The sequence below is a fragment of the Hemitrygon akajei genome, unplaced genomic scaffold (assembly GCF_048418815.1).
Source record: "Hemitrygon akajei unplaced genomic scaffold, sHemAka1.3 Scf000037, whole genome shotgun sequence".
NCBI classification, from domain to species: domain Eukaryota; kingdom Metazoa; phylum Chordata; class Chondrichthyes; order Myliobatiformes; family Dasyatidae; genus Hemitrygon; species Hemitrygon akajei.
In genome coordinates this window covers 8,435,642-8,463,493 of record NW_027331923.1, presented here as the reverse complement: position 1 = coordinate 8,463,493, position 27,852 = coordinate 8,435,642, and the positions used below count along the sequence as shown (strand labels likewise).

At 42.1% G+C, this 27,852-nt stretch overlaps 1 protein-coding gene across 1 annotated transcript; it reads left to right on the top strand.

Annotated features, from left to right (window-relative positions):
- The first annotated feature begins 210 nt into the window (after window positions 1–210).
- On the top strand, window positions 211–22,905 carry LOC140720180 (zinc-binding protein A33-like). The gene is made up of 6 exons (XM_073035059.1): window positions 211–385; window positions 1,072–1,167; window positions 1,584–1,817; window positions 3,983–4,005; window positions 4,093–4,211; window positions 21,794–22,905. Exons 1-6 carry the CDS (start codon window positions 302–304, stop codon window positions 22,342–22,344), a joined length of 1,107 nt encoding a protein of 368 aa, XP_072891160.1. The 5' UTR covers window positions 211–301; the 3' UTR covers window positions 22,345–22,905.
- Window positions 22,906–27,852: the final 4,947 nt, after the last annotated feature.

Sequence of the window (27,852 nt, the reverse complement as noted above, 5' to 3'; positions counted from 1 at the left end):
TTTGAGCGAGGAGGTAATTTGTCCTATCTGCCTGGATTTCTTCACCGATCCGGTGTCACTGGAGTGCGGACACAACTTCTGTCGCTCTTGTATCACACGGTATTGGGAAAGGGAGGAGCGAAACTCCTGCCCGGAATGTAGAGAGGTGTTTGCTGACCGCACCCTCAGGGCCAGTCGGGCCTTAGCAAATCTGGCTGAAAAATTTCGAAATCTAAACCTGAATCCGAAAGGGAAGGAAAGTAAACTTCACTGCGAGGAACATGAGGAAGAACTGAAACTGTTTTGTGAAACGGACAAGACAATGATCTGTCTGATCTGTGCAGCTGCGCAGGAACACCGAGAGCACCGCTTCATGCTGATTAAAGAAGCTGCTAAAATCTACAAGGTAAAACGAACGTTAGTTTAATACTTAACACATCTCCTTTGTTCTACGTACACGAGCCTCTATAACCAACACATCACTCTCTGCAACTTCCGCCATCTTCAACGGGATTCCAGCATCTTATCCGTCCCACAGCCCACCTCCGCACCCTGCAACTCTCCGCTCTCCATACGGATCGCGCTCTACGTCCTGTATCGCCCTGATCCACTCGCTCCTCCCTACTGATCTCCCTCCTGGCACCGACACCTGCAAGCGGGACAAGTGCTACACCTGATTCCTAACCTCCTCCCTCGTCACCATTCAGGGCCGCAAACAGCCCAGTTCCTCCCGTTTCTTCCATGGTCGATTGTCCTCTCGTATTAGATTCCTTCTTCTCCAGCCCTTTACCTCTTCCACCTGTCCGCTCCCAGCTTCTCACTTCATCACCCTCCCCCACGTTCCCCCTCATGTTGTCTCACCCGTCACCTGTCAGCTGGTTCTCATCCCCAACCTTTTTATTCTGGCTTCTGTCCCATTCCTTCCCAGTCCTAATGAAGGGTCTCATCCCGAAACACCGACTGTTTATTTCCCCTGAATAGATGCTGCCTGACTCACTGAGTTCCTCCGGCATTTTGTGTGATAATCGGGTTTGATCACCTGTTTCTTTTGATGCATCGTTGTTTCTATTTCCTTCGCTCTCTGACTTCCAGGATCAGCTAAAATCTTCCTTAGACTCTCTCACAAAAAAGAAATCAGACTTCCAGGAAAAGGAGCAGCAACAGAAAGAGAAGATTTCCGGAGTTCGGGTGAGGCTTCCTGAGCGGAATTTCTGATATTACTGTCGAGTTTTGCTCCATTTAATGCAGAATAGCCGAGTATCGCAGCTCCAGTGACCTGGGTTCGATCCTGACCTCTGCTGCTGTCTGTGTGGAGTTTGCATGCTCTCCCTGTGACCATGACAGTTTCAGACACATCCTCAGGACATGCTGGATGAATGGTTAATTACAATTAACCCTGTGAAGATGGGGGAGAGTGATGTGAATCAGCTGGGAGTTAATGGGTCACTGAGAGAGAATAATTTTCAGGAAAATGTGAGGGAAAGGGGTTGACGGGAATGTCTCAGAAGTAGTATGGACCCCAATGGACCGAACGGTCACTTTTATGTCATAAGGAAATACAACACAGCAATGCAGTAAACTAATCTTCAACTTTCATTCGACAGGAACAGTCACACAGCGTTCAGACCCACATCACATCCCAGTTTGCTGAACTGCGCCAGATTATCACTGAGAAAGAGCAAAGCTTACTCAGGGATCTCAGGGAAGAAGAGAAGAGGATTCTCAACCCAATGGAGAAAAATCTTCTTAAGATTCAAGAGAATATAAGGATTATTCAAGAGGAAATCACTAAGTTAAAGGAACAGATGGATCAAAAAGACAGTGTGATGTTTCTCAAGGTGAAGGATTACATTTCAATTTATTTCTTTCAAATTGAACTAAATGAACAGTGGTATATTTGAATTAAACACAGCACAGTGGCCCATTCTACCAAATCAATTGCCGCTGCTGGTGACCTCACACAGATTGTTCTCCTTGCATGACAAACCTCCAATCACTCCGCTAATGACATTCTAAATATCGGACATTGATATTCGATCCTTTATCAGCAACATACAATATTTAAGCGATGAAATTTCAGCTTAATTAATCGTAAATTAAACTGCAATTAATCGGTCAACAAAAGATATGCAGACAGAAAACAGACGTGTTGCTCCTACACACAGCATTTACAAATGGCAGTAAACTGTTTCTCACCAGACAATTGATGCATCTATTCAGAGTTGATGTTGTCCCCAAACTGGACTTCCACAGCTTCTGTACATCCCAGGACAGAATGTAATCTTTTCTGAAAAGATTTACTCTGATCATAACACAGAGCTGCTGATTGTGTCCTTAATTACCGCATTAAATATCCTTTAATACTCTCATTAACACCCAGTTCCAGTCACAGACTGTTAGTGTGTCTGGTGCGGTGGGTGTGAGGGTCTCAGGGTCTCTCTGTCAATCAGGGAGAATAAAGAATGTGACCCACACATCAGACTTATCCTCCATATCTGGCTTCCATCAGATTACAGAAACTTTCACTGTCTCTACTTTTTCGGATAAGTTTTACATGGGATTGTGTCCCATTCTCCGTCATGAGCAGACCATTCGGTCTATCTTCTATCAATTTCCCTTCTGCACAATCCTCCTGACACCTTCTCACCACAACCAGCAACAGTGCCCCGAACTCCCTGGCCCCTCATGTGTTTATCCAGCCTCCCCATTGCATTCAATTCTGATGTTCCACTTCAACCACTCCTGTGGCACTGAGTTCCACATCCTCCTCACTAAATTTCTTGTGGGATTTATTAAAAACCACCTGGCATTTTATCTTTGACTGAAGGTCTCCCCATAAATAGAAACATAGAAACAAAGAAAACCTACAGCACAATACAGTCTCTTTGGCTCACAATGCTGTGTCGAACATCTACTCACTTTAGAAATTACCTCGAGTTAGACATAGATGGATAGATAGATAGATAGATAGATAGATAGATAGATAGATAGATAGATAGATAGATAGATAGATAGATAGATAGATACTTTATTCATCCCCATGGGGAAATTCAACATTTTTCTCCAATGGCCCATACACTTGTTGTAGCAAAAACTCATTACATACAATACTTAACTCAGTAATAATATGATATGCATCTAAATCACTAACTCAAAAAGCATTAATAATAGCTTTAAAAAAAAAGTTCTTAAGTCCTGGCAGTTGAATTGTAAAGCCTAATGGCATTGGGGAGTATTGACCTCTTCATCCTGTCTGAGGAGCATTGCATCGACAGTAACCTGTCGCTGAATCTGCTTCTCTGTCTCTGGATGGTGCTATGTAGAGGATGTTCAGGGTTTTCCATAATTGACCGTAGCCTACTCAGCGCCCTTCGCTCAGCTACCGATGTTAAACTCTCCAGTACTTTGCCCACGACAGAGCCCGCCTTCCTTACCAGCTTATTAAGACGTGAGGCGTCCTTCTTCTTAAGGCTTCCTCCCCAACACGCCACTACAAAGAAGAGGGCGCTCTCAACAACTGACCTATAGAACATAGCTCTCTATTTTTCTAAGCTCCATGTACCTGTGTGGGAGTCTCTTGAAAGACCCTATCAGATCCGCCTCCACCTTCAGCTCATTCCACCCATTCTAAAAAACTTACTCCTTACATCTCCTCTGTACTACTTCCAAGCACCTGTGTCCTCTAGTGTTCGCCATAAATCGAGGTACATTTTCCAACAGCACACAATCAAATTCATCACTAATCTTAAATTGTTCCATTTTATCATTCTGATGCCTTATTTAGATGAAAATGCACAGCCTGTCCTGTCTTTCCTGTAAGTTTCATCCTCTCAGTATTGGTCTAATTTTGAGATTAGTAATTGTCCCTGTGGTTCTGTATTGCTGGTTTGTGTTTGTGACTGTGGGAGTGGGAATTTTCAACACCTTGTGATGATTTTGATGAAATTCAGGCTGTGGACAGTAAGTCCAAGTCTAATCAGATTGGTGATTTTATTTATTTCAGGAAGAAGCTCGTCGGAACAGGAGGTAGGACATGCTCTTTACTGAAACCCTGTATGGATTTGTAAAATAGTTCAAAATTCCAGTTCATCACCAGCAGTTTAATATTTACAGAATCAGTGACCATGTCCAGGAATTGTCGGTGACAGAGGAAGCCCTACCGGTTGAAAAATTCGATCACCCCTATTTGTTGAACACAGTGCTGAGAGAAAAACTTGATGCTATTAAGCGAGGTAAAACTTACAAAGATTCATTTTTTCCTTGTTTAAGTTATAATTTGATGTACAGACTGGCTGTAACAATAGGCTGAAGGGAAAATGAAGTTTATTCCACATCAATGGCATCGACGGGGAGGCATCACTGTCACATGGTTAGCTGGAGATGTCAGATCCCTGGACACACCAGCACAGGGTCATAAATCCTACCACAGGAGTTGGGAAATTAATACAGATTTCACGGTATTGCAGGGAATAAAAGCAGGTATCAGTGTTGTGACCGGGATTGCCAGGAAAATACATAAGTCCTTTGTGCCCTGTGAGTCCAGTGTCTGACTGACACAGGTCTTCCCCCTTCTGGATCGGCAACTCTCACTGTTGTCAGAGGGAGAAGAGGGGAGCAGTAGTGATAGGGGACTCAATCTTTCGGGAAACAGACAGGAGAATCTATGGATGTGAAGGGAACATTTGAATGCTATGTTGCTTCCCAGGTGCCAGGGTCAGGGACATCTCAGATCGTGTCTGTAGCATTTTAGAGAGGGAGGGAAAAGAGCCAGATAACTTGGTAAATTTGGGGACAATGACATTGGAAGTAAAAGCAAAGAGGTCCTGAAAATAGAATTGGGAGAGCTTGGTAGAAAGCTCAGAAGCAGCACCCCCAGGGTTGTAATTTCTGGATTGCTGCCTGTGCCACGTGCTGGTGAGGGTAGAAACAGGATAATTTGGCAGATAGAGCATGGCTGAGAAGATGGTGCTGGGGGCAGGGATTCAGGTTCTTGGATAAACGGGGTCTCTTCCGGAGGAGGAAAGACCTGCTCAAAAGGGATGGGCTGCATCTGGATCTGAGGGAGACAATATTCTCACAGAGAGGTTAGATGGAGCTGTTGGGGAAGGTTTAAACTAATTTGGAGGGGGGGGGGGGTTGGAACTGGAGTGAAGGGAGAGGACTGATGGTAAAAATGCAAAGATTGCGTGCAGTCAGACTGTCAGATAGGGCGGACAGATGCGAGGAGAAAATTACAGCCAGCAGGGTGAGTATCAGTGCATTAGGGATGCAGAATTAAAAAGGGTAGCAGATACAGTACACAAAGTGTTATATCTCAATGCATGGAGTATGAGAAATAAGGTGGATGATCTTGTTGCACTATTACCGATTGTCAGGTATGATGTTGTGGCCATCACGGAATCGTGGCTGAAGGATGGTTGTAGTTGGGAGCTGAATGTTCAAGGTTACATAATGTATCGGAGGAAGGAAGGAAGGCTGATGGGGTGGTGTGGCTCTGCTTGTAACTCAGCAGCTAGATGTGACATAGGATTGGAAGATGTTGAATCCTTGTGGGTTGAGGTAAGGAACTGCAAAAGTAAAAATGACACTGACACCAGTCATATACAGGCCTCACAACAGTCAGTGGGTTGAGGCCCACAGATTACAACTAGAAATAGAAAAGGCTGATGAAAAGGACAATGTTATGATAATCATGGGAGATTTCAACATGCAGGTCAATTGGGAAAATCAGGTTGGTAAAGGATCTCAAGAGAGTGAGTTTGTTGAATGCAATGTGATGGCTTTCTAGAGCAGTTTGTGGTTGAGCCTACTCGGGGAACAGCTCTACTGGATTGGCTGTTATGTATTGAACCAGAGGTGAGTAGTTAAAAGAAACCTTAGGAAGCAGTGCTCACAACAGGACTGAGTTCAACTTGAAATTTGATAAGGAGAAAGTAAAGTCTGACATTGTAGTATTTCAGAGGAGTAAAAGAAATTACGGTGATCTGAGAAAGGAGTTGGCAAAAGCAAGTTGGAAGGAGATCCTGGTAGGGATGAGAGCAGAGCAGAAATGGTGTCAGTTTCTGGGAGAATGAGAGAGGTATTCCAAAAAAAAAATAATCAAATGGCAAAATAGTAAAACCGTGGCTGACAAGGGAAGTCAAGTTCATGTAAAGGCAAAGGCATACAACTAAGCAAAAAATTAGTAGGAAGACAGAGGATTGGGAAGCTTTTAAATATCTACAGAGAGGAATTAAAAGAATGATTGGGAGGGGAAAAATAAACAAGAAATCGATTTGAATTGAATTGACTTTATTACTTACATCCTTCATATACATGAGGATTAAATATCTTTACGTTATGTCTCCATCTAAATGTGCAATGTGCTATTTATAGTAATTTATGATGAATTATATGTACAACAGGCTGGTCAATATAACATAGAAATACAGTTATGTCCACACGAGTTAATCAGTCTGATGGCCTGGTTGAAGAAGCTGTCCCGGAGCCTGTTGGTTCTGGCTTTTATGCTGCAGTACTGTATCCCGGATGGTAGCAACTGGTACAGGTTGTGGTTGGGGTGACTCTGCTCTCCAAAGATCCTTTGGGCCCTTTTTACACACCTGTCTTTGTAAAACAAGTTAACAAACACTATCAAATTGCGTTTCAAGTTTTGTAAAAAAATAAAACAGAGATGAATGTGGATATAGGACCGCCAGAAAATGAAGCCGGATATATAATAACGCGGGATAAAGAGACGGCAGATGAACCAAATATTCATTAAGGGAATATCCTGCCAGACAAATCAGTTGGGATTCTTTGAGGAGATAACAAGCAGGATAGATTAAAGGGATGCAGTGGATGTTGTATATTTGGAATCTCAGAAGGCCTTTGACAAGGTGCCACACATGAAGGTGGTAACCAAGTTAAGAGGCCATGGTATTACAGAAAAGTTAGAGGCATAGTTAGAACATTGGCTGATTGGTAGGAAACTGCGAATTAGAGTAAAGGGATCCTTTTCTGGTTGGCTGCTGTGACTCGTGTTCCACAGGGGTCAGTGTTAGGACACCTTCATTTTACGCTGTATATCAAGATTTAGCTGATGGAATAGACCATAAGATGTTGGAGTAGAAGTAGGCCATTCGGCCCATCGAGTCTGCTCCACCATTCAGTCATGGGCTGATCCAATTCTTCCAGTCGTCCCCACTCCCCTGCTTTCACCCCATACCCTTTGATGCCCTGGCTAATCAAGAACCTATCTATCGCTGCCTTAAATATGACTTGGCCTCAACAGCCACTTGTGGCAAAAAATTCCACAGATTTTCCACCCACTGACTAAAGTAATTTTTCCGCATCTCAGTTCTAAAAGGACGTCCTTCAATCCTGAATTCATACCCTCTTGTCCTAGAGTAGATGGCTTTGTTTCCAAGTTTGCAGATGATACAAAGATTGGTGGAGGGGCCGGTAGTGTTGAGGAAACAGTTAGGCTGGACAAGGACTTGAATGAGGAGAATGGGAAAGAAAGTGGCAAGTGATGTACAATGTTGGAAAATGCATGGCCATGCACTTTGGTCGTAGAATTAATGTGCAGATTTTTTTTTCAAATGGGGAGAAAACCTAAAAGGGTGAGATGAAAATGGACTTAGCAGTCATTCTGTAGAACACCCTAAAGGTTAACTTGCAGGTAGAGTCAGTGGTGAGGAAGGCAAATCCAATGTTAGCATTCAGTTCAAGGGCTTTAGATAGCATTCAATTCAAGGGCAGGGATGTGATGCTGAGGCTTTATAAGGCACTGGTGAGGCCTCACCTTGAGTGCTGTGAACTTGGGCTCCTCATCTAAGAAATGATGTGCTGGCATTACAGAAGGTTCATTTCATAAGGATGATTCCAGGAACGAAAGGGTTTTCATACGAGGAACGTTTGATAGCTCTGAGTCTGTACTCGCTGGAATTTAGAAAGATGAGGGGGGATCTCATTGAAACCTTTCGAATGTTGAAAGTCCTAGACAGAGTAGATGTGGAAAGGATGGTTCCCATGGTGGTGGAGTTTAGGACAAGAGGGCACAGCCTCAAGATAGAGGGGTTCTATTTAAATCATGCGGAGAAATTTGAGGCAGCGGCTGGTGAATTTGCAGAACTTGTTGGATGTATTTCAGGCAGAGCTTGATAGATTCAAGACTGAACGGTATCAAAGGTTTTGGGCTCCTCATCTAAGAAAAGATGTGCTGGCATTGCAAAGGATTCATTTCATAAGGATGATTCCGGGAATGAAAGGGTTATCATACGAGGAAGATTTGATAGCTCTGTGTCTCTACTCACAGATGCGGAGAAATTTGAGCCAACAGCTAGTGAATTTGTGGAACTTGTGTGTATTTAATGCAGAGCTTGATAGGTTCTAGATTGGACACAGCATCAAAGGTTACGGGGAGAAGACCAGGTAGAGGGGCTGAGGAGGGAAAAAAAAGATCAGCCATGATTGAATGGCGGAGCAGACTCGATAGGCAAATGGCCTAATTCTGCTCCTATGTCTTATGGTGATCAGACCACTACATTGAAGCATTGTGAGAATGAGTTCGGACACACCAACAAGCATTGACATGGGTCAAGATTGCATCTCGGGAGAAGCACACACAGCATAACCGGCCTGGCAAAGCTCCCTCACACACATGCACAGGAAGGACTGGCAGATTGTAGTCAGAGCCTCAGCAATGTACGTTGTTATTTCCCTCAGTAACCTGGAAACCAATCTCTTCAGAGATAGTCATTTATTCATTTAAACAACTCAATCCCGTGTGACATATTGTCAACACACACGAGACATGTGATGACACACTATGACATGCAAATTCTTCAATGTGCACACTCTCCTTCAATGTGTATACACACCACACGGATATTTACCACAATGAGTACACACACACACACACACACACACACACACACACACACACACACACACACACACACACACACACACACACACACACACACACACACACACACACACACACACACACACGATACACTATCAGAGTGTGACACACGTCCACAGAAATAGGCACAAATTCCCATTTAGGATTGAAATCTGCGGTCCTTACCTAGTCTGTCTGTTCTGTGGCACTGAGCTGCCCTCTGACGTGACGTCACATCAACACTTCACAGACAGACTCCAGGGTGAGATTCCTCAGGAGGATGATCTGGGAGGGTTTGATGGATGTTGAACTCACGGCCCACTTCATCAATTTGCAAGACTAAGATGTCTTCTTGAGCATGGTCCATTTGTGTGTGTTTGCACCACCCCCCCCCCCCATCCCTCTAACCATTTCCCATCGGTGTACCTGCCCAAATTTATTTTAAAATAGTTTATTTTTACCTGTTTCTACAGCGTCTGAGGGCAAATTCCACTTACCAACCTCCCTCTCTATGAGATTATTACCCGACAGACCAGTCAGAAAAATTTCCCGTCTCACTTGCAATCTGAGGCCTCTGGTTCTGTACTCCCATTTCTTGGAAAAAGAAACGTTATTTAAGCTCCGAATTAATTATTTACCTTGACAAGGGATCATACCTGAACATCCTACACTACAGCTGAATAGCCCAAGCTTATCCACTCTCTGCTTTTAACCCAAGCCCCCAGTCCTGGTAACATCCTCCTGAAGCCTCCTGTCCAGTGTAATGACATCCTCCCCATATTCGGGAACCGGAAATGCAGACAATGCTCCAAGTGTGGTCTATCATCGACATCAAGGGTTTTGCTGAATTACATTTGGACGGTGTGGAATAGGCTGATGAATACAGGACTAAAGGTGTGGGAGCTAAATTCTGAAGGAAGGCAGTTCTGTAAAAAACTTTGCGTACAAGAATGGCGAGACTGCGCGCAGGACAGCGCAGAGAGTTTAAAAAGATGACCACCCTATACAGCGGGCAGCGGAGTGGGTGGCAGCAGAGTGTAGGGCTTTGGCTCAACGGGCTTAGCCGGTAACGGGAAGAGACGAGAGCGAGGCACCGACTCTTTTTCTCCCCTTGGCAAATCGGCCCGTCGGACGGGGGAACAGCAGGGCACATTTGCTAACGGTTTTAGAAGTTCGTGTGTTTGGCGAAGTAAGTGGGTGAGTAGACCTATCTTTCTTTGCTCCATTCCTGTAGAATTAGGTAGCATGTCTGCAGGGTTAGTGCTTTGTTCAGGGTGTCAGATGTGGGAATCCTGGGAGACCTCCAGCCTCCCTGATAGCCACATCTGCACCAGGTGAACCGAGATTCAGCTCCTCGGAGACCGTGTTAGGGATCTGGAGCTGCAGCTTGATGACCTACTGCTTATTAGAGAAAATGAAGAGGTGATAGACAGGAGCTACAGGGAGGTAGTCATCCCTAGGCTACAGGGCTCAGAAAACTGGGAGACTGTCAGGAGAGGGAAGGGAAATGCCCGGATAGTGGAGAGCACCCCTGTGGCTGCCCCCCGCAGCAACAAGTATATCGTTTCGGATGCTGTGGAGGGGGATGACCTGACAGGGGACGGGCAAGGTGACCGGGTCTCTGGCACTGAGCCTGGCGCTGTTGTGCAGGAGGGAGAAGAGGAATGCGGTAGTCATAGGGGATTCCATAGTCAGGGGAACAGACAGGAGATTCTGTGAGCCTGGTAGAGATACCCGCATGGTGTGCTGCCTCCCAGGTGCCAGGGTACGGGATGTCTCGAATCGGGATCAGAATATTCTGAAGGGAGCGAGCAGCCAGCTGTCTTGGTACATGTTGGTACCAATGACATAGAGAGGAAAAGGGAGGAGGTCCTGAAGCAAGATTTCCAGGAGTTAGGAATGAAGCTGAGAAGCAGGACCTCCAGAGTAATAATCTCAGGATTGCTACCTGTGCCATGTGCTAGCGAGGGCAAGAATAGTAGGATCAGGCAGATGAATGCGTGGCTGAGAGACTGGTGCAGGGGGCAGAGCTTCAGATTCTTGGATCATTGGGATCTCTTCAGGGGGATGTATTACCTGTTCGAAAAGGACGGGTTACACCTGAACCCTAAGGGGATCAATATCGTAGCGGGAATGTTTAATAGAGCTGTTAGGGAGGGTTTAAACTAATTTGGCAGGGGGATGGTAAACCGGAATGATAGAGTGGAGGAGGGGGAAACAGAAATAAATCTAAGATAGTGAGCAGTAAAAATGTCAGGAAGGACAGGCAGGTGATGGAACAAATTTGCAGCCACTGGGATGAGTTGCAGTGCAATCAAAACAAAAAGTATCAAATACTGGACTTAAGGTGTTATACTTAAATACACACAGCATAAGGAATAAGGTGGATGATCTTATCGTACAGCTACAGATTGGCAGGTATAATTTTGTGGCCATCACTGAGACGTGGCTAAAGGATGCATGTCTCTGAGAGCTGAACGTCCAAGGATACACGGTGTATCAGAAGGACAGGCAGGTAGGCAGAGGGGGTGGCGTGGCTTTATTGGTAAGAAATGATATTAAATCATTAGAAAGAGGTGACATAGGATCGGAAGGTGCAGAATCTTTATGGGTGGAGCTAAGAAATCGCAGGGGTAAAAGGACCCTGATGGCAGTTATCTACAGGCCTCCTAACAGCTGCAGTGATGTGTACTACAAATTACAACAGGAAATAGAAAAGGCTTGCCAGAAGGGCAGTGTTATGATAATTGTGGGGGATTTTAACATGCGAGTGGATTGGGAAAATCAGGTCAACACTGGATCTCAAGACAGAGAATTTGTAGAATGTCTACGAGATGACTTTTCAGAACAGCTTGTTGTTGAGCCCACTAGGGGATCAGAGGTACTGGATTGGATATTGTGTAATGACCCAGAGGTGATTAGAGAGATTGAGGTGAAGGAACCGTTAGGAGACAGTGATCGTAACATGATTGAGTTCACTGTGAAATTTGAGAAAGAGAAGCCGAAATCCGATGTGTCGGTATTTCAGTGGAGTAAAGGAAATTACAGTGGCACGAGAGAGGAACTGGCCAAATTTGACTGGAAAGGGACACTAGCGGGAGGACGGCAGAGCAGCAGTGGCTGGAGTTTATGCGTGAAGTGAGGAATGTGCAACACAGATATATTCCAAAAAAGAAGAAATTTTCGAATGGAAAAAGGATGCAACCGTGGCTGACAAGAGAAGTCAAAGCCAAAGTAAAAGCGAGAGGGCATTCAAGGAAGCAAAAAATAGTGGGAAGACAGAGGTTTGGGAAGTTTTAAAAGCTTACAAAAGGAAACTAAGAAGGCCATTAAGAGGGAAAAGATGAACTATGAAAGGAAGCTAGCAAATAATATCAAAGAAGATTCTAAATGCTTTTTCAAGTATATAACAAATAAAAAACGGGTGAGAGTGGATACAGGACAGATAGAAAATGATGCTGGAGAAATTGTAATGGGAGATAAGCAGATGGCTGAGGAACTGAACGAGTATTTGCATCAGTCCTCACTAAGGAAGATGTCAGCAGTACACCGGACACTCAAGGGTGTCAGGGAAGAGAAGTGTGCGCAGTCACAATTACGACAGAGAAAGTACTCTGGAAGCTGAATAGTCTAAGGGTACATCAATCTCCAGGACCAGATGGAAAGCACCCTTGTGTTTTGATGGAAGTAGCTGTGGAGATCGCGGAGGCATTAGCAATGATCGTTCAAATGTCAATAGATTCTGGCATTGTTCTGGAGGAGTGGAAGATTGCAAATGCCACTCTGATATTTAAGAAAGGGGCAAGGAAGCAAAAAGTGAATTATAGACCTGTTAGCTTGAGAAATGGTTGGGAAGTTTCTGGAGTCAATTGTCAAGGATGAGGTTACGGAGTACCTGGAGGCATATGACAAGATAGGCCAAACTCAGCTTGGTTTCCTGAAAGGAAACTCCTGCCTGACAAACCCATTGAAATTTTTTGAGGTAATTACAAGTAGGCTAGGCAAGGGAGATGCAGTGGATGTTGTGTATTTGGATTTTCAGAAGGCCTTTGACAAGGTGCCACATATGAGGCTGCTAAATTAGATAACAGCCTATGGAATTACTGGAAAGTTACATATGTGGATAGAGCGTTGGCTGATTGGCAGGAAAGAGAGAGTGGGAATAAAGGATCCCATTCTGGTTGTCTGCCAGTTACCAGTGGTGTTCCACAGGGGTCGGTGTTGGGGGACTCATCTTTTTACATTGTATATCAACGATTTGGATTATGGAATAGATGGCTTTGTGTCTAAGTTTGCTGATGATACAAAGATAGGTGGAATGGACGGTAGTGCTGAGGAAACAGAGAGTCTGCAGAAAGACTTGGATAGATTGGGAAAATGGTCAAAGAAGTGGCAAATGAAGTACAATGTTGAAAAGTGTATGGTCATGCACTTTGGTAGAAGAAATAAATGGGCAGACTATTATTTAAATGGAGAGAGAATTCAAAGTTCTGAAATGCAACGGGACTTGGGAGTGCTCGTGCAGGATACGCTTAAGGTTAACCTCCAGGTTGAGTCGGTGGTGAAGAAGGCGAATGCAATGTTGGCAGTCATGAGAAGGGATGTGATGTTGAGGCTCTATAAGGCACTGGTAAGACCTCAGTTGGAATACTGTGTGCAGTTTTGGGCTCCTTATTTCAGAAAGGATGTTCTGACAGTGGAGAGGGTTCAGAGAAGATTCACTAGAATGATTCCGGGAATGAGAGGGTTAACATATGAGGAACATTTGACCGTCTTGGACTGTACTCCTTGGAGTTTAGAAGAATGAGGGGGAACCTCACAGAATCATTTCGAATGTTAAAGGGCATGGACAGAGTAGATGTGGCAAAGTTGTTTCCCATGATGGGGGAGTCTAGTACGAGAGAGCATGACTTAAGCATTGAAGGGCGACCATTCAGAACGGAGATGTGAAGAAATTTTTTTTAGCCAGAGGGTGGTGAATCTGTGAATTTCTTGCAGCAGTGGAGGTCAGGTCATTGGGTGTATTTAAGGCAGAGATTGATCGCTATCTGAGTAGCCAGGGCATCAAAGGTCATGGTGAGAAGGTGGGGGAGTGGCACTAAATGGGATAATGGATTAGCTCATGATAAAATGGCGGAGCAGATTCGAAGGGCCGAATGGCCGGCTGCTGCTGCTTTGTCTTACGATCTTATTTGAATGCTCCAGTATCCGCAATAAGGATCTTGTAGCACAGGTAGAGTTTGGCAGGTACAAACTTAGGCAGGTACGACTTTGTTTGAAGGAATAAAGACATAGACAATTCTGTAAACAGGGCGACATTCAAAAATCAGAGGTGCAAAGCAACATGGGTGTCCTTGTGCAGGATTCCCTGAAGGTTAACTTGCAGTTTGTGTCAGTGGTAAGATTGGAAAACTCACTGTTTGCTTTCAGTTCGAGAGGATTAGAGTACAAGAGCAAGGATGTAATTCTGAGGTTTTAATAAGGCATTGGTCAGACCACACTTGGAGTATTGTGAGCAGTTTTTGGTCCCTTCTATCGGAAAACATGTACTGGCATTTGAGGGGGTCCAGAAGATTCACAAGAATAATTCCGGAAATGAAAGAGTTAACATATGAGGAGTGTTTGATGGTTCTGGGCCTGTACTCACCGGAGTTTAGAAGAATGGCTGATTTATTATCCCTTTCAACCCTATTCTCCCACCTCCTCCCCAGAATTTTTGAGACTCTGACTAATCAAGAAGTTTACTTATTAACTTCTGCTTTAAAATTCAAACAGGAGAAAATCTGCAGATGCTGGTAATCCAAGCTACGCAGGTCCTGATGAAGGGTCTCGCCAGATCTCTCTGACACCTGTCTGGAGAGAGTTGATATGGGGAGGATGTGGGTGGGTCGAGAACGGTAAGCACAGCCTCCGACTATAGGGATGTCCATTTAGGACAAAGATGAGGAGGAATTCCTTTATCCACAGGATAGTGAATCTGCCACAGGCAGCTGTGGAGGCCAAATAATTTTGTAGCTTTAAAGGGGAGTAACACACACAAATTGTTTGGGGGGGGGGGGGGTGTAACGTGATGACGTGGGATCGAGACGCGGATATCCAGCTCTCCCGTAAAAAGAACTAATAAATTAATGTTTAAGTGAAGAAAAGTTAGTAAATATTTCCTAAAAACTACCTCTAAACTACTCAGGATTTTCCTTAGATATGCCTCCTAAACAGACAAAGAAGAAAACTATTACTTTGAAGATAGTACAAGTTGAGCCGGCCACCATGAAGAGGTCTCGGACTCAAGTGCATCTCAATCCGGCGATACAGAACAGAAATCGCCCGCAGCATCAATAGTCTCCAAGAGGAACAACAGGAACTGCGCGTGCGCGCAGGAAAGGGCATGCGTAAACATGAGCATTTTGATCTACAAATCCCAGCTACCATTGGAAGCGGAAGTGACAATGAACCCGCGGTGGATTCGGATTCTCTGGAACATACAGATGAAGATGAGGAGGTAAAAGAAGAACAACAGGAAGAGATTGGAGGTGGAAGATATTCTGGACACATAAGAGTTCCTTCTTTGGTGCAAATAATGCATGAATTAAAAGAATTTAAAAAATTAAAAATAATACAAGAAGATATTAAAAATATGAAGGCTATTTTTGATAAAATGGTGAAAAAACAGGAGAAAATGGACAAGAAAGTTAAAAACCTGGAAGAAATAACGGAAGACACTATTGAGAAAGTGAAGAAAATGGAGGATAATACTCTTGCCTGGACATCAGAAAGAAAACGACTGTTGGAAAAAATAGACGTGCTTGAAAATTTTAGTAGACGAAATAAAATTAAAATTGTTGGTCTTAAAAGAAGGGATAGAGGGAGAGGTTCCAATAAAATTTTTTGAAAAATGGATCCCGGAAAATTTGGAAATGGAAGAGGGAACCCAGTTGATTGAAATCGAAAGGGTCCACAGAGCTTTAAGATCAAAACCCACGACCAATCTTGATAAAATGCTTCAGATATCAGATAAAGAAAAGATCCTGAAGGCGGCTGCCCAATATGCCAGAAAGAAAAAGCCATTGATGATAGAAGGGAAAGCAGTTCTTTTCTATCCTGATATAAGTTATGACCTTTTGAAGAGAAAGAAGAAATTTAAGCCAGCAAAAAATGTTTTATGGGAAAAGGGTTAGAAATTTATATTGCGCCACCCAGCAACACTGATATTTTTTTTGGATGACAGAAAAAGAAGATTTTTTACTGATCATCGGGATGCAGAGGAGTTTGCACAAGAACTCCCAACAATTCGCTAGTCACAGTGAAGATTTAAAAGTGAAACAGATTACAGATGAAGACAGGGACACTGAAGTGAGTTGATGGACATTAAGGACAGAAGAATATTTAAATATACTTTTAATTATATGATACAGGTAAAAATTTGAGAAATATTAATCGAGAGTAGTGATATTATTTTTTCTTATATATACTTTTTTCATGTTACGGGGGAGCTGGAAGAACTTCGGATCGATCGCTACGGGATTCATGTGTGTAATCATGGCGTTTGCCATGACCCACACAACGGAGGGGGGTAATGTTGTGTTTTTTTTATTCACAAAATTAGCAGGGGTTTTATATTTCTTTTATCTTTCTTTCTTTGCCTGGATGATCGGAGGGGAGACACATAGCAACATGGAGAATTTTAAAATAATTCCCCAAGGTACTATGAGAGTTGAAACATTATGTATTATTATAGACTGGAGTAACGACGTTAAAAATAATGACTAATTTACTGATTTTTTAAAGTATTAATGTTAATGGGCTTAATGGACCGGTGAAAAGAAGAAGAATTTTAACATACATTAAGAAAATGAAAATAGATTTAGCTTTTATACAAGAAACACCTTTAACAGAGATAGAACATCAGAAATTAAAGAGAGATTGGGTCGGAAATGTTACAGCAGCTTCATTTAATTCAAAAGCGAGGGGAGTTGCAATTTTGGTCAACAAAACTTTACCAATTAAAATACAAAATGTATTAATTGATTCTGCGGGAAGATATGTAATTATACATTGTCAAATCTTTTCAGAACTATGGACTCTTATGAATATTTATGCACCAAATGAAAATGATGTAAAATTTACACAGGAGGCTTTTTTGAATTTGGCTGACGCACACGATAAAATATTAATAGGTGGAGAATTTACCTTTTGTCTCGACCCAGTTTTAGATAGGTCAACAAAGGTAGTTACAAAACCAAAAGTAGCAAAATTAACTTTATCATTGATGAAAGATTTAAATTTGATTGATAAATGGAGAAGAATTAACCCAAGAGAAAGAGATTATTCATTTTATTCAAATAGACATAAAACTTATTCAAGGATAGATTTTTTCTTACTATCAGCGAATATTCAAGACAGGGTGAAAAATATGGAATATAAAGCACGAATATTGTCAGATCATTCCCTCTTGATAATGACAATGATAACGATGGATAAGGAGAAATCGATTTACAGATGGAGATTTAATTCAATATTATTAAAACGTCAAGATTTTTGTGATTTCATGAAAAAACAGATTCAAGTTTTTTTAGATACAAACTGACATTCAGTTGATGATAAATTTATATTATGGGAAGCAATGAAGGCATATTTGAGAGGCCAGGTAATAAGTTATACTTCTAAAATTAAGAAGGAATATATGGTAGAAATAGATCAATTGGAAAAAGAGATTACAAAATTAGAAAAAGAATCTCAAAGATATATGACAGAAGAAAAACAAAGACAACTTGGTAATAAGAACTACAATATAATACACTCCAGACATACCAAACAGAAAAAAAAACAATTATGAGAACTAAACAGAGATATTATGAACTAGCTGAAAGATCACACAAGATTCTTGTTTGGCAGTTAAAAACAGACCAGGCTTCCAAATCGATAAATGCAATTAGAACAAGTGTAAATAAAATTATTTATAAACCTTTATAAACTTTAAATTTTTTTTATTCTGAATTGTATCAATCAGATGTGCCTTTTACATTAAAAGAGGTCGAAGAAGCTCTAGGATCACTTCAGAGTAATAAATCTCCAGGAGAAGATGGTTTTCCGCCTGAATTTTACAAAAAGTTTAAAGATTTATTAATTCCTCCTTTTATGGAGCTAATACACCAAGCGGAAAGAACGCATAAACTTCCAGAATCTTTTTCGACAGCTATTTTAATAGTATTGCCAAAAAAAGACAGAGATCTTTTCAAACCAACATCATATAGACCTATTTCTTTATTGAACACGGATTATAACATAATAGCAAAGATTTTGTCTAACAGATTATCTAAATACTTACCAAAATTAATACACATGGACCAAACAGGATTTTTTAAAAATAGACAATCGGCAGATAATGTAACTCGGTTACTTGGCATAATTCATTTGGCACAAAAGAGGGAAGAAATGAGTGTAGCAGTTGTTTTGGATGAAGAAAAAGCATTTGATAGATTGGAACGGGATTTTTTTATCTAAGGTATTGGAAAAATATGGATTAGGAGTATCTTTTATAAAATGGATTAAAACCTTAAATACTAACCCCAAAGCTAAAGTGGTGAGAAGTGGCCAAATTTCAACATAATTTCAGTTAACAAGGTCAACTAGACAAGGTTGTCCATTATCACCTGCTTTACTTGTGTTGGCGATAGAACCATTAGCTGAATTAATTAGAACTGACTCAGATATCATGGGTTTCAGAGTTAATCTGGAGGAATATAAGATTAGCTTATTTGCTGATGATGTTCTGATTTATCTAACTAACCCATTACATTCGTTGCGTAAATTATCTTCTAGATTGGAAGAATATGGGAAAATATCAGGGTACAAAATAAATTGGTATAAAAGTGAAATTCTACCAGTTACTAAAGGAGATTATAGTCAATGTCGATTAATAACTATTTAGATGGCCAATAAATGGTATAAAATATTTAGGTATAAGAGTTGATAATGATATAAAGAATTTAAATTAAATTGTTTGCCATTATTGAAAAAAAAATTCAAGAGGATCTTGATAAATGCATGATGTTACCAATAACATTAATAGGTAGAGTCAATGCTGTAAAAATGAATATATTCCCGAGATTACAATATTTTTTCCAAACATTACCAATACAATTATCACAGAAACTTTTTCAAGAGTTAAATAAATGTGTGAGGAAATTCCTTTGGAAAGGAAAGATGTCAAGAATATCGTTGGAAAAATTGACATGGAAATTTGACCTAGGAGGGTTACAATTACCAAATTTTAAGAATTATTACAATGCAAATCAACTTAGATTTATTGCATCTTTTCTTGATGAAGATAGACCAGCATGGATTAGAATAGAATTAGACAAAATAGGAGAAAATATACCAGAAGATTTTATATATAAATGGGAATCTAAATGGATACGGGGAAAGACAGAATCTCCTATACTAAAACATTTGATTGATTTATGGAATAAGATAAATGTTGATGATGAGATAAAGAAATCTTTATTAGCAAAGAGACCTTTAATTCAAAATGAACTTATCCCTTTTACAATGGATAATCAACTTTTATATAACTGGTTTCACAAAGGGATTAGATATATAGGAGACTGTTTTGAAGAAGGTATATTAATGTCATTTGACCAATTAAAGAATAAATATAAAATATCAAATAACACTCTTTTCTGTTATTTCCAATTAAGTACTTATTTAAGAGGTAAACTGGGTCAAACAATGTTATTGCTGAAACCTAATGAAATAGTAACTTTATTTCATAAAGGAAAAAATTAAAAAGTTATTTCTGGTATGTATAATTTGATTCAAAAATAGGCAATTAAACAAGGAATTCATAAGTCAAGACAAAAATGGGAAACTGATTTGAATATTAAAATTGATGAAACAAGTTGGTCAAGATTATGACTTGACAGTATGACAAATACAATAAATGTTAGACTAAGATTAGTAAAATATAACTTTTTTACATCAAATATATATTACACCACAAAAAATAAATAGATTAAACTCAAATTTATCTGATCAATGTTTTCGATGTAATGAAGAAATTGGTAATTTTTTACACTCTGCTTGGTCTTGTTCTAAAATTCAACTTTTTTGGACAACTTTAAGAGTTTTACTGGAACAAATTATTGGAAGACAACTTCCACACAATCCAATATTTTTTTTTACTAGGCGATATTGAAGGGATAAAATCAAAATTCAAATTGAATAAACATCAGAAAGAATTCATAAAAATTGCATTGGCAGTAGCCAAAAAGGCTATTGCAGTTACTTGGAAATCGGATTCATACTTAAGTATAGATCGTCGGAAGAATGAAATTCTTAGCTGCATTCCACTTGAAAAAAATTACTTACAATTTAAGAGATCAATATGAAATATTTCTGAAAATTTGGCCCCCTTATTTACAAAAAATAGGATTAAATATATAGGTGCTCCGAAGATAAAATTATTGGTTATCTGGGGAAATAAATAAATATACATTTTAAAGCTATTATGAACTCCATGCAGCATGTGGAGATCTTCCGATACCCAGGCATTCTTTCTTTCTTTCTTTATTTTTTCTTCTTGTTTCTTATCGGGATGTTGGGGGGAGGGGGAAGGGTTTTTTTTTTCTTTCTGTAACCTATTTGAAAATTAAAGTAACACACACAAATTGTTGGGGGGACAGCAGGCCGGGAAGTTTCTATGGAAAAGAGTAAACAGTCGACGGATCAGACTGAAACACTTCATCAGGACCTGTGTTGCTTAAGGGTCCCTGCAAATTCATCCCCGTCCTAATGAGGGGCTGCGGGGGATGGGGTTGTGTGAAAGGGGACAAAGTCATCCTCATCTGCCATTTTTGTCCCCTCTAGCTTCTCATTACGTGTACACACACAGTTCACCCACAGGCTTTCCACCACTCCCCCTCCTGGTCCAATCTGCCATTCATCTCTCCCCTACTGGTTCCCATTATCACCTCCTTTACTGTCTCAAACCATCACACTCCCCCACTTCACACTCACAAATGAATGTGAACATTGTATGACGGGCCTGTTCCTGTGCTGTACTGTTCTATGTCCTCTGTTCCCAGTTTCGAGGAATGTGAGGAGATCTCATGGAAACACAAAATACTTTCAGGGGTTAACAGGCAGGAGTGAGGGAGGATGTTTCCCCTGTCTGAGGAGTCAAGGGCCAGGGGTCTCTCGACTCTCCGTCCAGCGGAAAACCCTTGGGGAGTCTCTCCCCGATCCCCGGGGACGCGCTGCCCGAGTCTCCCCCCGATCCCCGGGGCCGCGCTACCCGAGTCTCCCACCGATCCCCGGGGCCGCGCTGCCCGAGTCTCCCCCCGAACCCCGGGGCCACGCTGCCCGAGTCTCCCCCCGATCCCCGGGGCCGCGCTGCCCGAGTCTCTCCCCGAACCCCGGGGCCACGCTGCCCGAGTCTCCCCCCGATCCCCGGGGCCGCGCTGCCCGAGTCTCCCCCCGATCCCCGGGGCCGCGCCGCCCGAGTCTCCCCCCGATCCCCGGGGACGCGCTGCCCGAGTCTCCCCCCGATCCCCGGGGCCGCGCTGCCCGAGTCTACCCCGATTCCCGAAGCCGCGCTGCCCGAGTCTCCCCCCGATCCCCGGGGCCGCGCTGCCCGAGTCTCCCCCCGATCCCCGGGGCCGCGCCGCCCGAGTCTCCCCCCCGATCCCCGGGGCCGCGCTGCCCGAGTCTCCCCCCGATCCCCGGGGCCGCGCCGCCCGAGTCTCCCCCCGATCCCCGGGGCCGCGCCGCCCGAGTCTCCCCCCGATCCCCGGGGCCGCGCCGCCCGAGTCTCCCCCCGATCCCCGGGGCCGCGCCGCCCGAGTCACCCCCCGATCCCCGGGGCCGCGCTCCCCGAATCTCCCCCCGATCCCCGGGGACTCTCTAATTCTCTGCTTCTCCCCCCAGTCTCTGTCACCCTGGATGTGGAAACGGCGTATCCGCTGCTCGAGGTGTCTGAGGATCGGAAGAGTGTGAGATGGACCGGGACCCGGAGGAATATCCCTGACACCGGGAAGCGATTCACACACTGGCCTTGTGTGCTGGGATCGGAGGGATTCACATCGGGGAGACATTACTGGGAGGTGGCGGTGACGGGGATTGGGGGCTGGCATCTGGGAGTCGCCGCAGAGTCTGGGGAGAGGGAGGGACGGTTCAGTGTGAGACCGGAGACCGGATTCTGGGTCATCGGGCGGGATGGTGACGTGTTACATCGGGTTTATGACGTTTTCTGTCTCACCTCCCTCGAGTCCCGTCCCGCTGCCGGTCCTATCCCCGGGAGGGTGGGAGTTTATCTCAGTTACGAGTCCGGGACAGTTTCATTTTACAACGCGGAGACCAAGTCCCATCTCCACACCTTCACTGGGAATAAATTCACGGGGAAACTTTATCCTTTCTTCGCGACCGGGGATGAAAACCAGTGGCTGAGAATCTGCTCCGGTTCCGCTCCGGGTCTGTAAACGGGTCGGGCCCCGGGACCGGCGTCAGGAGTAAAGTCCCTGTAAATATAAATGTGCGGAGAGTGCAGCTAAATACGCGGCTAAGGAGATGGTGCAGGAGGGAGGGCTTCATGTTTCTGGACAATTGGGCTTTGTTCCCGGGAAGGTGGGGCCTGTTCCGACGGGATGGTTTGCCCCTAAACACCAACATTCTTGCGGGTAGATTTGCAAGTGCTGCTCGGGGGGAGGGGTAAAAAAGATTTGCAGTGGGAGGGGAACCAGAGTGTTAGAGCAGATAGTGAGGTGGAGGAGGATAAAGGTCATGCGAGGACTGCATGTATAGACAGAAATCAAAGGTTTGTACATTAGGTTGTAAATTAATTTTCAGAGCTTTAGAAATTGTAGAAAATAAAGATTTCCAAAAAGATTTTGATGAAGAACATGACCAGAACATATGTGAAAAAGTGGCTACTTCAGTTTTACACCTATCGCAATAATTGTCTATGTTAGGACATATTTTGGATAGTCTCTCCTTTGTTAAATAGTAACAGTGAACAATTTTAAATTGAATTAAACACTGATTGGCACATATTAAAGCAGAATTGACCATCTTCATTAACAAAGGTCATATTAAGTTCTCTCTCCCAATGTTGTTTAAATTTTAGTGATTAAGAGGATCTGTTTTTTGCTTTTATTTATTTTTATTTTCCTTTATTTTGTGATGGTCGATTGATGACTTTTGAAGAGTTAATTAGCAAATATTCTCTCTCTCATACACACTTACTGCAATATATTCAGGTTTGACATTTTTTAGAAACATAATTATCTAAGTTTCCATATATGCAAGAATCTGATTTTTTGTTACCATTTTGAATATGAATCATTTAGTAAGAGAATTTGTAATTCTCATTGGCAGAATTTATCATTTATTTTTAATACATTGATACAAAAAGATAACCTCCCACATAAGGTTTATACATGATAGAAATATTCATTGTTTCAGACGTGATAGAGGGGGAGGGATGAAAGGGGTGGAGTGGCATTACTAGTCAGGGAAAATATCACAGCTGTGTGTAGACAGGACAGCCCGGAGGGCTTGTCTACAGAGGCCATATGGGTGGAGCTGAGGAACAGGAAAGGAGTGACCACACTAATAGGATTGTATTATAGACCACCCAATAGTCAGAGAGAATTGGAGGAGCAAATCTGTATAAAGATAGTAGACCGTTGTAAGAAACAGGAAGTTGTAATAGGGGATTTTAACTTTCCACATATTGACTGGGACTCCCAAACTGTAATAGGGCTAGATGGCTTGGAGTTTGTCAAATGTTTTCAGGATTTTTTTCTAAATCAATATTTAGAGGTACCTACGAGAGAGGATGCAATACTCGATCTCCTATTAGGAAACCAGACAGTCAGGTGACAGAAGTATGTGTAGGCGAACATTTTGGGTCCAGTGACCATAATGTCATCAGTTTCAAGTTAATTCTGGATAAGGATGGGTCTGGTCCTCGAGTTGAGGTTCTAAATAGCAGAAGGGCTAATTTTGTGGAAATGAAAAAAGATCTAGGAAGAGTGGATTGGGGTAAAAATTTTTTTCCTGACAAGGATGTGTTCAGTAAGTGGATTGCCTCCAAATGTGAAATTTTGAGGGTGCAGAGTTTGCATTTTCCTGCCAGGATTAAAGACAAAGTTAACAGGCATAGGGAACCTTGGTTTTCAAGGGATATTGGCGATCTGGTTAAGAAAAAGAGAGAAGTGTACAGCAGGTATAGGCAACAAAGAGCAAATGAGTTACTTGAAGAGTATAGAAAATGTAAGAAAATACTAAAGAAGTAAATCAGGAAGGAAAAAAAAGACATGAGGTGGCTTTGGCAGATAATGTGAAGGAAAACCTGAAGGGTTTCTACAAGTATATTAAGCGTAAAAGGATAGTAAGGGACAAAATTGGTCCCCTAGAAGATCAGAGTGGTCGTCTATGTGTGGAGCCTCACGAGATGGGGGAGATCTTAAACAGTTTTTTTGCATCGGTATTTACTCAGGAAACTGGCATAGTGTATATGGAAGGAAGGGAAACAAGCAGTAGTGTAATGGAACATTTGTAGATTAAAGAGGAGGAGGTGCTTGTTGCCTTACAGCGCATAAAGGTAGATAAATCCCCCGGGCCTGACTTGACCTTGAGACTTCTCGGACCTTGAGAGAGACTAGAGTAGAAATTGCAGGGGCCTGACAGAAATATTTAAAATGTCCTCAGCCACGGGTGCAGTGCCGGAGGATTGGAGGGTAGCTCATGTTATTCCATTGTTTAAAAAAGGCTCCAATAGTAAACCAGGTAATTACAGGCCAGTGAGCCTGACATCAGTAGTATGTAAATTATTGGAGGATGTTCTGAGAAATCGGATTTACAAGTATTTGGACAGCCAAGGGCTGATTAAGGATAGTCAGTATGGCTTTGTGCATGGTAGATCATGTTTAATGAATCTTGAAGAGTTTTCGAGGAGGTTACCAACAAAGTAGGTGAAGGAAAAGCTGTGGATGTTGTCTACATGAACTTTAGTAAGGCCTTTGACAAGGTCCCACATGGGAGGTTAGTTCAGAAAGTTCAGACATGAGGTATCCATGGAGAGGTTGGAGAGATTGAAAGAGTGCAGAGATTTACTAGGATGTTGCCAGGTCTTCAGGAGTTGAGTTACAGGGAAAGATTGAACAGGTTAGGACTTTATTCCTTGAAGCGTAGAAGAATGAGGGGAGATTTGATAGAGGTTTACAAAATTATGAGGGGTATAGACCGTAAATGCGAGTAGGTTCTTTCCACTTAGAATAGGAAAGATAAAAACGGGAGGACATGGTTTTAGGGTGAAAGGGGAAAGGTTTAGGGGGAACATGAGGAGGAACTACTTCACTCAGAGAGTGGTGGGAGTGTGGAACGAGCTGCCATCTGACATGGTAAATGTAGGCTCACTCTTAAGTTTTAAGAATAAATTGGATAGGTACATGGATGGGAGAGGTCTGGAGGGCTACGGACTGGGTACATGTCAAAGGGACGAGCGGAATAAAGTTTCCGCACAGACTAGAAGCACCAAATGGCCTGTTTTCTGTGCTGTAGTGTTCTATGGAGTGAAATAAACACGACATGAGAATTGTCGATCGATTAATTTTAACTCGTTCACCGCATCCGTCAACCGAACAGAAACGCCGGGGATTCAGCAGCAGCTGCGGGCGGCGGGCCCTGAGCTCCCCCGGGTTCTAAAGTCCACCCGTAATGAGACAGGTTAAATGGGACAAGTGGGGGTGGTGCTGAGCGGAAAAGACAGTGAAGATTGTTCATTAAGTTCATCTGCCATTTCTTTGTGCCCCATTACTACTTTACCAGCATCATTTTCCAGTGGTCCAGTATCAACTCTCATCTCCCTTTCACTGTTCATGTAACTGAAAACTAAACTTTTAGTATCCTGATTTATATTATTGGCCAGTTTGCCCTCATATTTCGTCTTGACCATTCTTATGGCTTTTCTCGTTGCCTTTTGTTGGATTTTAAGAGCATCCCAATAATCCAACATCCCACTCACCTTTGCTACCCTACATGTCATTTCCTTAGGTTTAACACAATTATTACATGCCTTTTCCAGCTCAAACTGTGAATTGATTTAAAGTCAGTCCCATAATTTAATAGTTTTTATCTGAAACCTATCTACCCTCGCAAAGATTGTACTGAAGACTGCATTTGATTTTTCTTCAGCCTTATACGCTTCACATTGAAATAGTATGTGTTTCGACAGTTTCACAATGACAAAATGTACACGACACAGAATGAAGTTTTCCAATTAGTACAAGGCATAATTAAGCATAGTGTGGGCATTTCTATGTCATGTCAATATCATTCCTTCCCTTGTTTTAAGCCCTTCTTCTATAAACCCAACAGGTTTATGTATTCTGTAAAGGTGTCTGTCCTTATGTCCATTATCCTACGTCTTGCCATAAGCCCCCAATTCTTAACACTACCAACCCTTTAGCTTCTAATTTGCTAAGTGGAAGGTCTATATCCACAGCTTAACATTTAACAGCTTTTGGTGCTAAACAGTCAACATCATCATTTCCCTCAACAGTGTGATGTGCAGGGCCCATAATGTGCAGACATATAAATCAAACTTTATCTATGAAATACCGTTTGACAAGTTTCCAACAGTCAATCTGACCTACTGTCAGAATGACCTGTTTAAGACTCATCAAAACCGAAATGTATTCTGAGCAAATTATAAGGACCAATTTCCTCCACCCACTGTAAGACTAAACTGTTGGGAAAGAATTCTGCTTCCTATGCTGATAAATGGCTATAAGTCATCTCTTTATCATTACCTGCAATTCAGGCACACAAAAACAGCCACACCAACATCCCCAGTAAACTTATCTTTTGATTCATCTGTAAAAATGGTTACTGTATGATAACAACTTTCATTAATATACTGATGAACCAACAGACACTCAGGCAGAACCGAATCCGATCGTGTAACCTAAAATCAACTGAAGTCATTGGAAAAAACAAGGTGGGGTTACGGAGAAAGCTACAGTGGGGCATATTGTATCATCAAATACACCCATATTCCCAGCGTGGTAAGAACCCAGCCACCCAAAACAAAAAACCCTCTTCTTGTGATGTCCCCAACCGTCCTCCAGCACACCTTTAACAGGATGATCATTTCCTTGCCCCCGCAAATTAATCCAGTATGTTGACATCAACTTGAACCTCTGTTACTTTGAGGGCAATTGTCCCATTGCAATCAGTAAAGCCAAAACAGGAGACGACATTACTGCACCTGAACACAATTTTAAAGTCTGTAATTGTATCACATACAAACATTTTTAATTTGAAGATGAAGCTGATCCATTAGCCACACAGACATAATCAAGAACAGATCAAATTAAACAAATATAATTGGTCAACAAAGATTTTCATGTTGCACCCAAGAATACCCACATAGATGTCTGAGGAGATTTAAAGCTCCTTTACATTTATCAATTATTTTACTGATAGGTGCTTCCACGTCAGCTTATTATCCATCCACATACTGAGAAATCTTACCACTAACACTTCCACAAGATATTAATGACATAATTTAAAATCAAGAGCAAGTCTATTAATGCTGTTTGTAAAACACATAATGTGTTTTAATGACTGAAAGCTTAAAATCCTCATCAATCTGCCCACTGTTTGACCTATTAATTGTAAATTGCAATTAAAACCTCTAATATATAAAGCTACATCATCTGTATATTGTGATTTACCCAGGGTATCCCATTTTCCCATCTCAGAGAAAATATCATTAATCATAATATTAAATAATGAAGGGCTACAAATACTGCCTTGTGGGATCCCATTCTCTATCTCATAGAAACACAAACATAACATGCCGACCCATAATTGCACAGTCAATCCAGATTAAAAAAACTCAGAATATTATACAATCTCCACTCACTCCTAATTTCCGTCATTTAATCAAAAGTCCTTCCTTCCATAACATTTCAATTTTC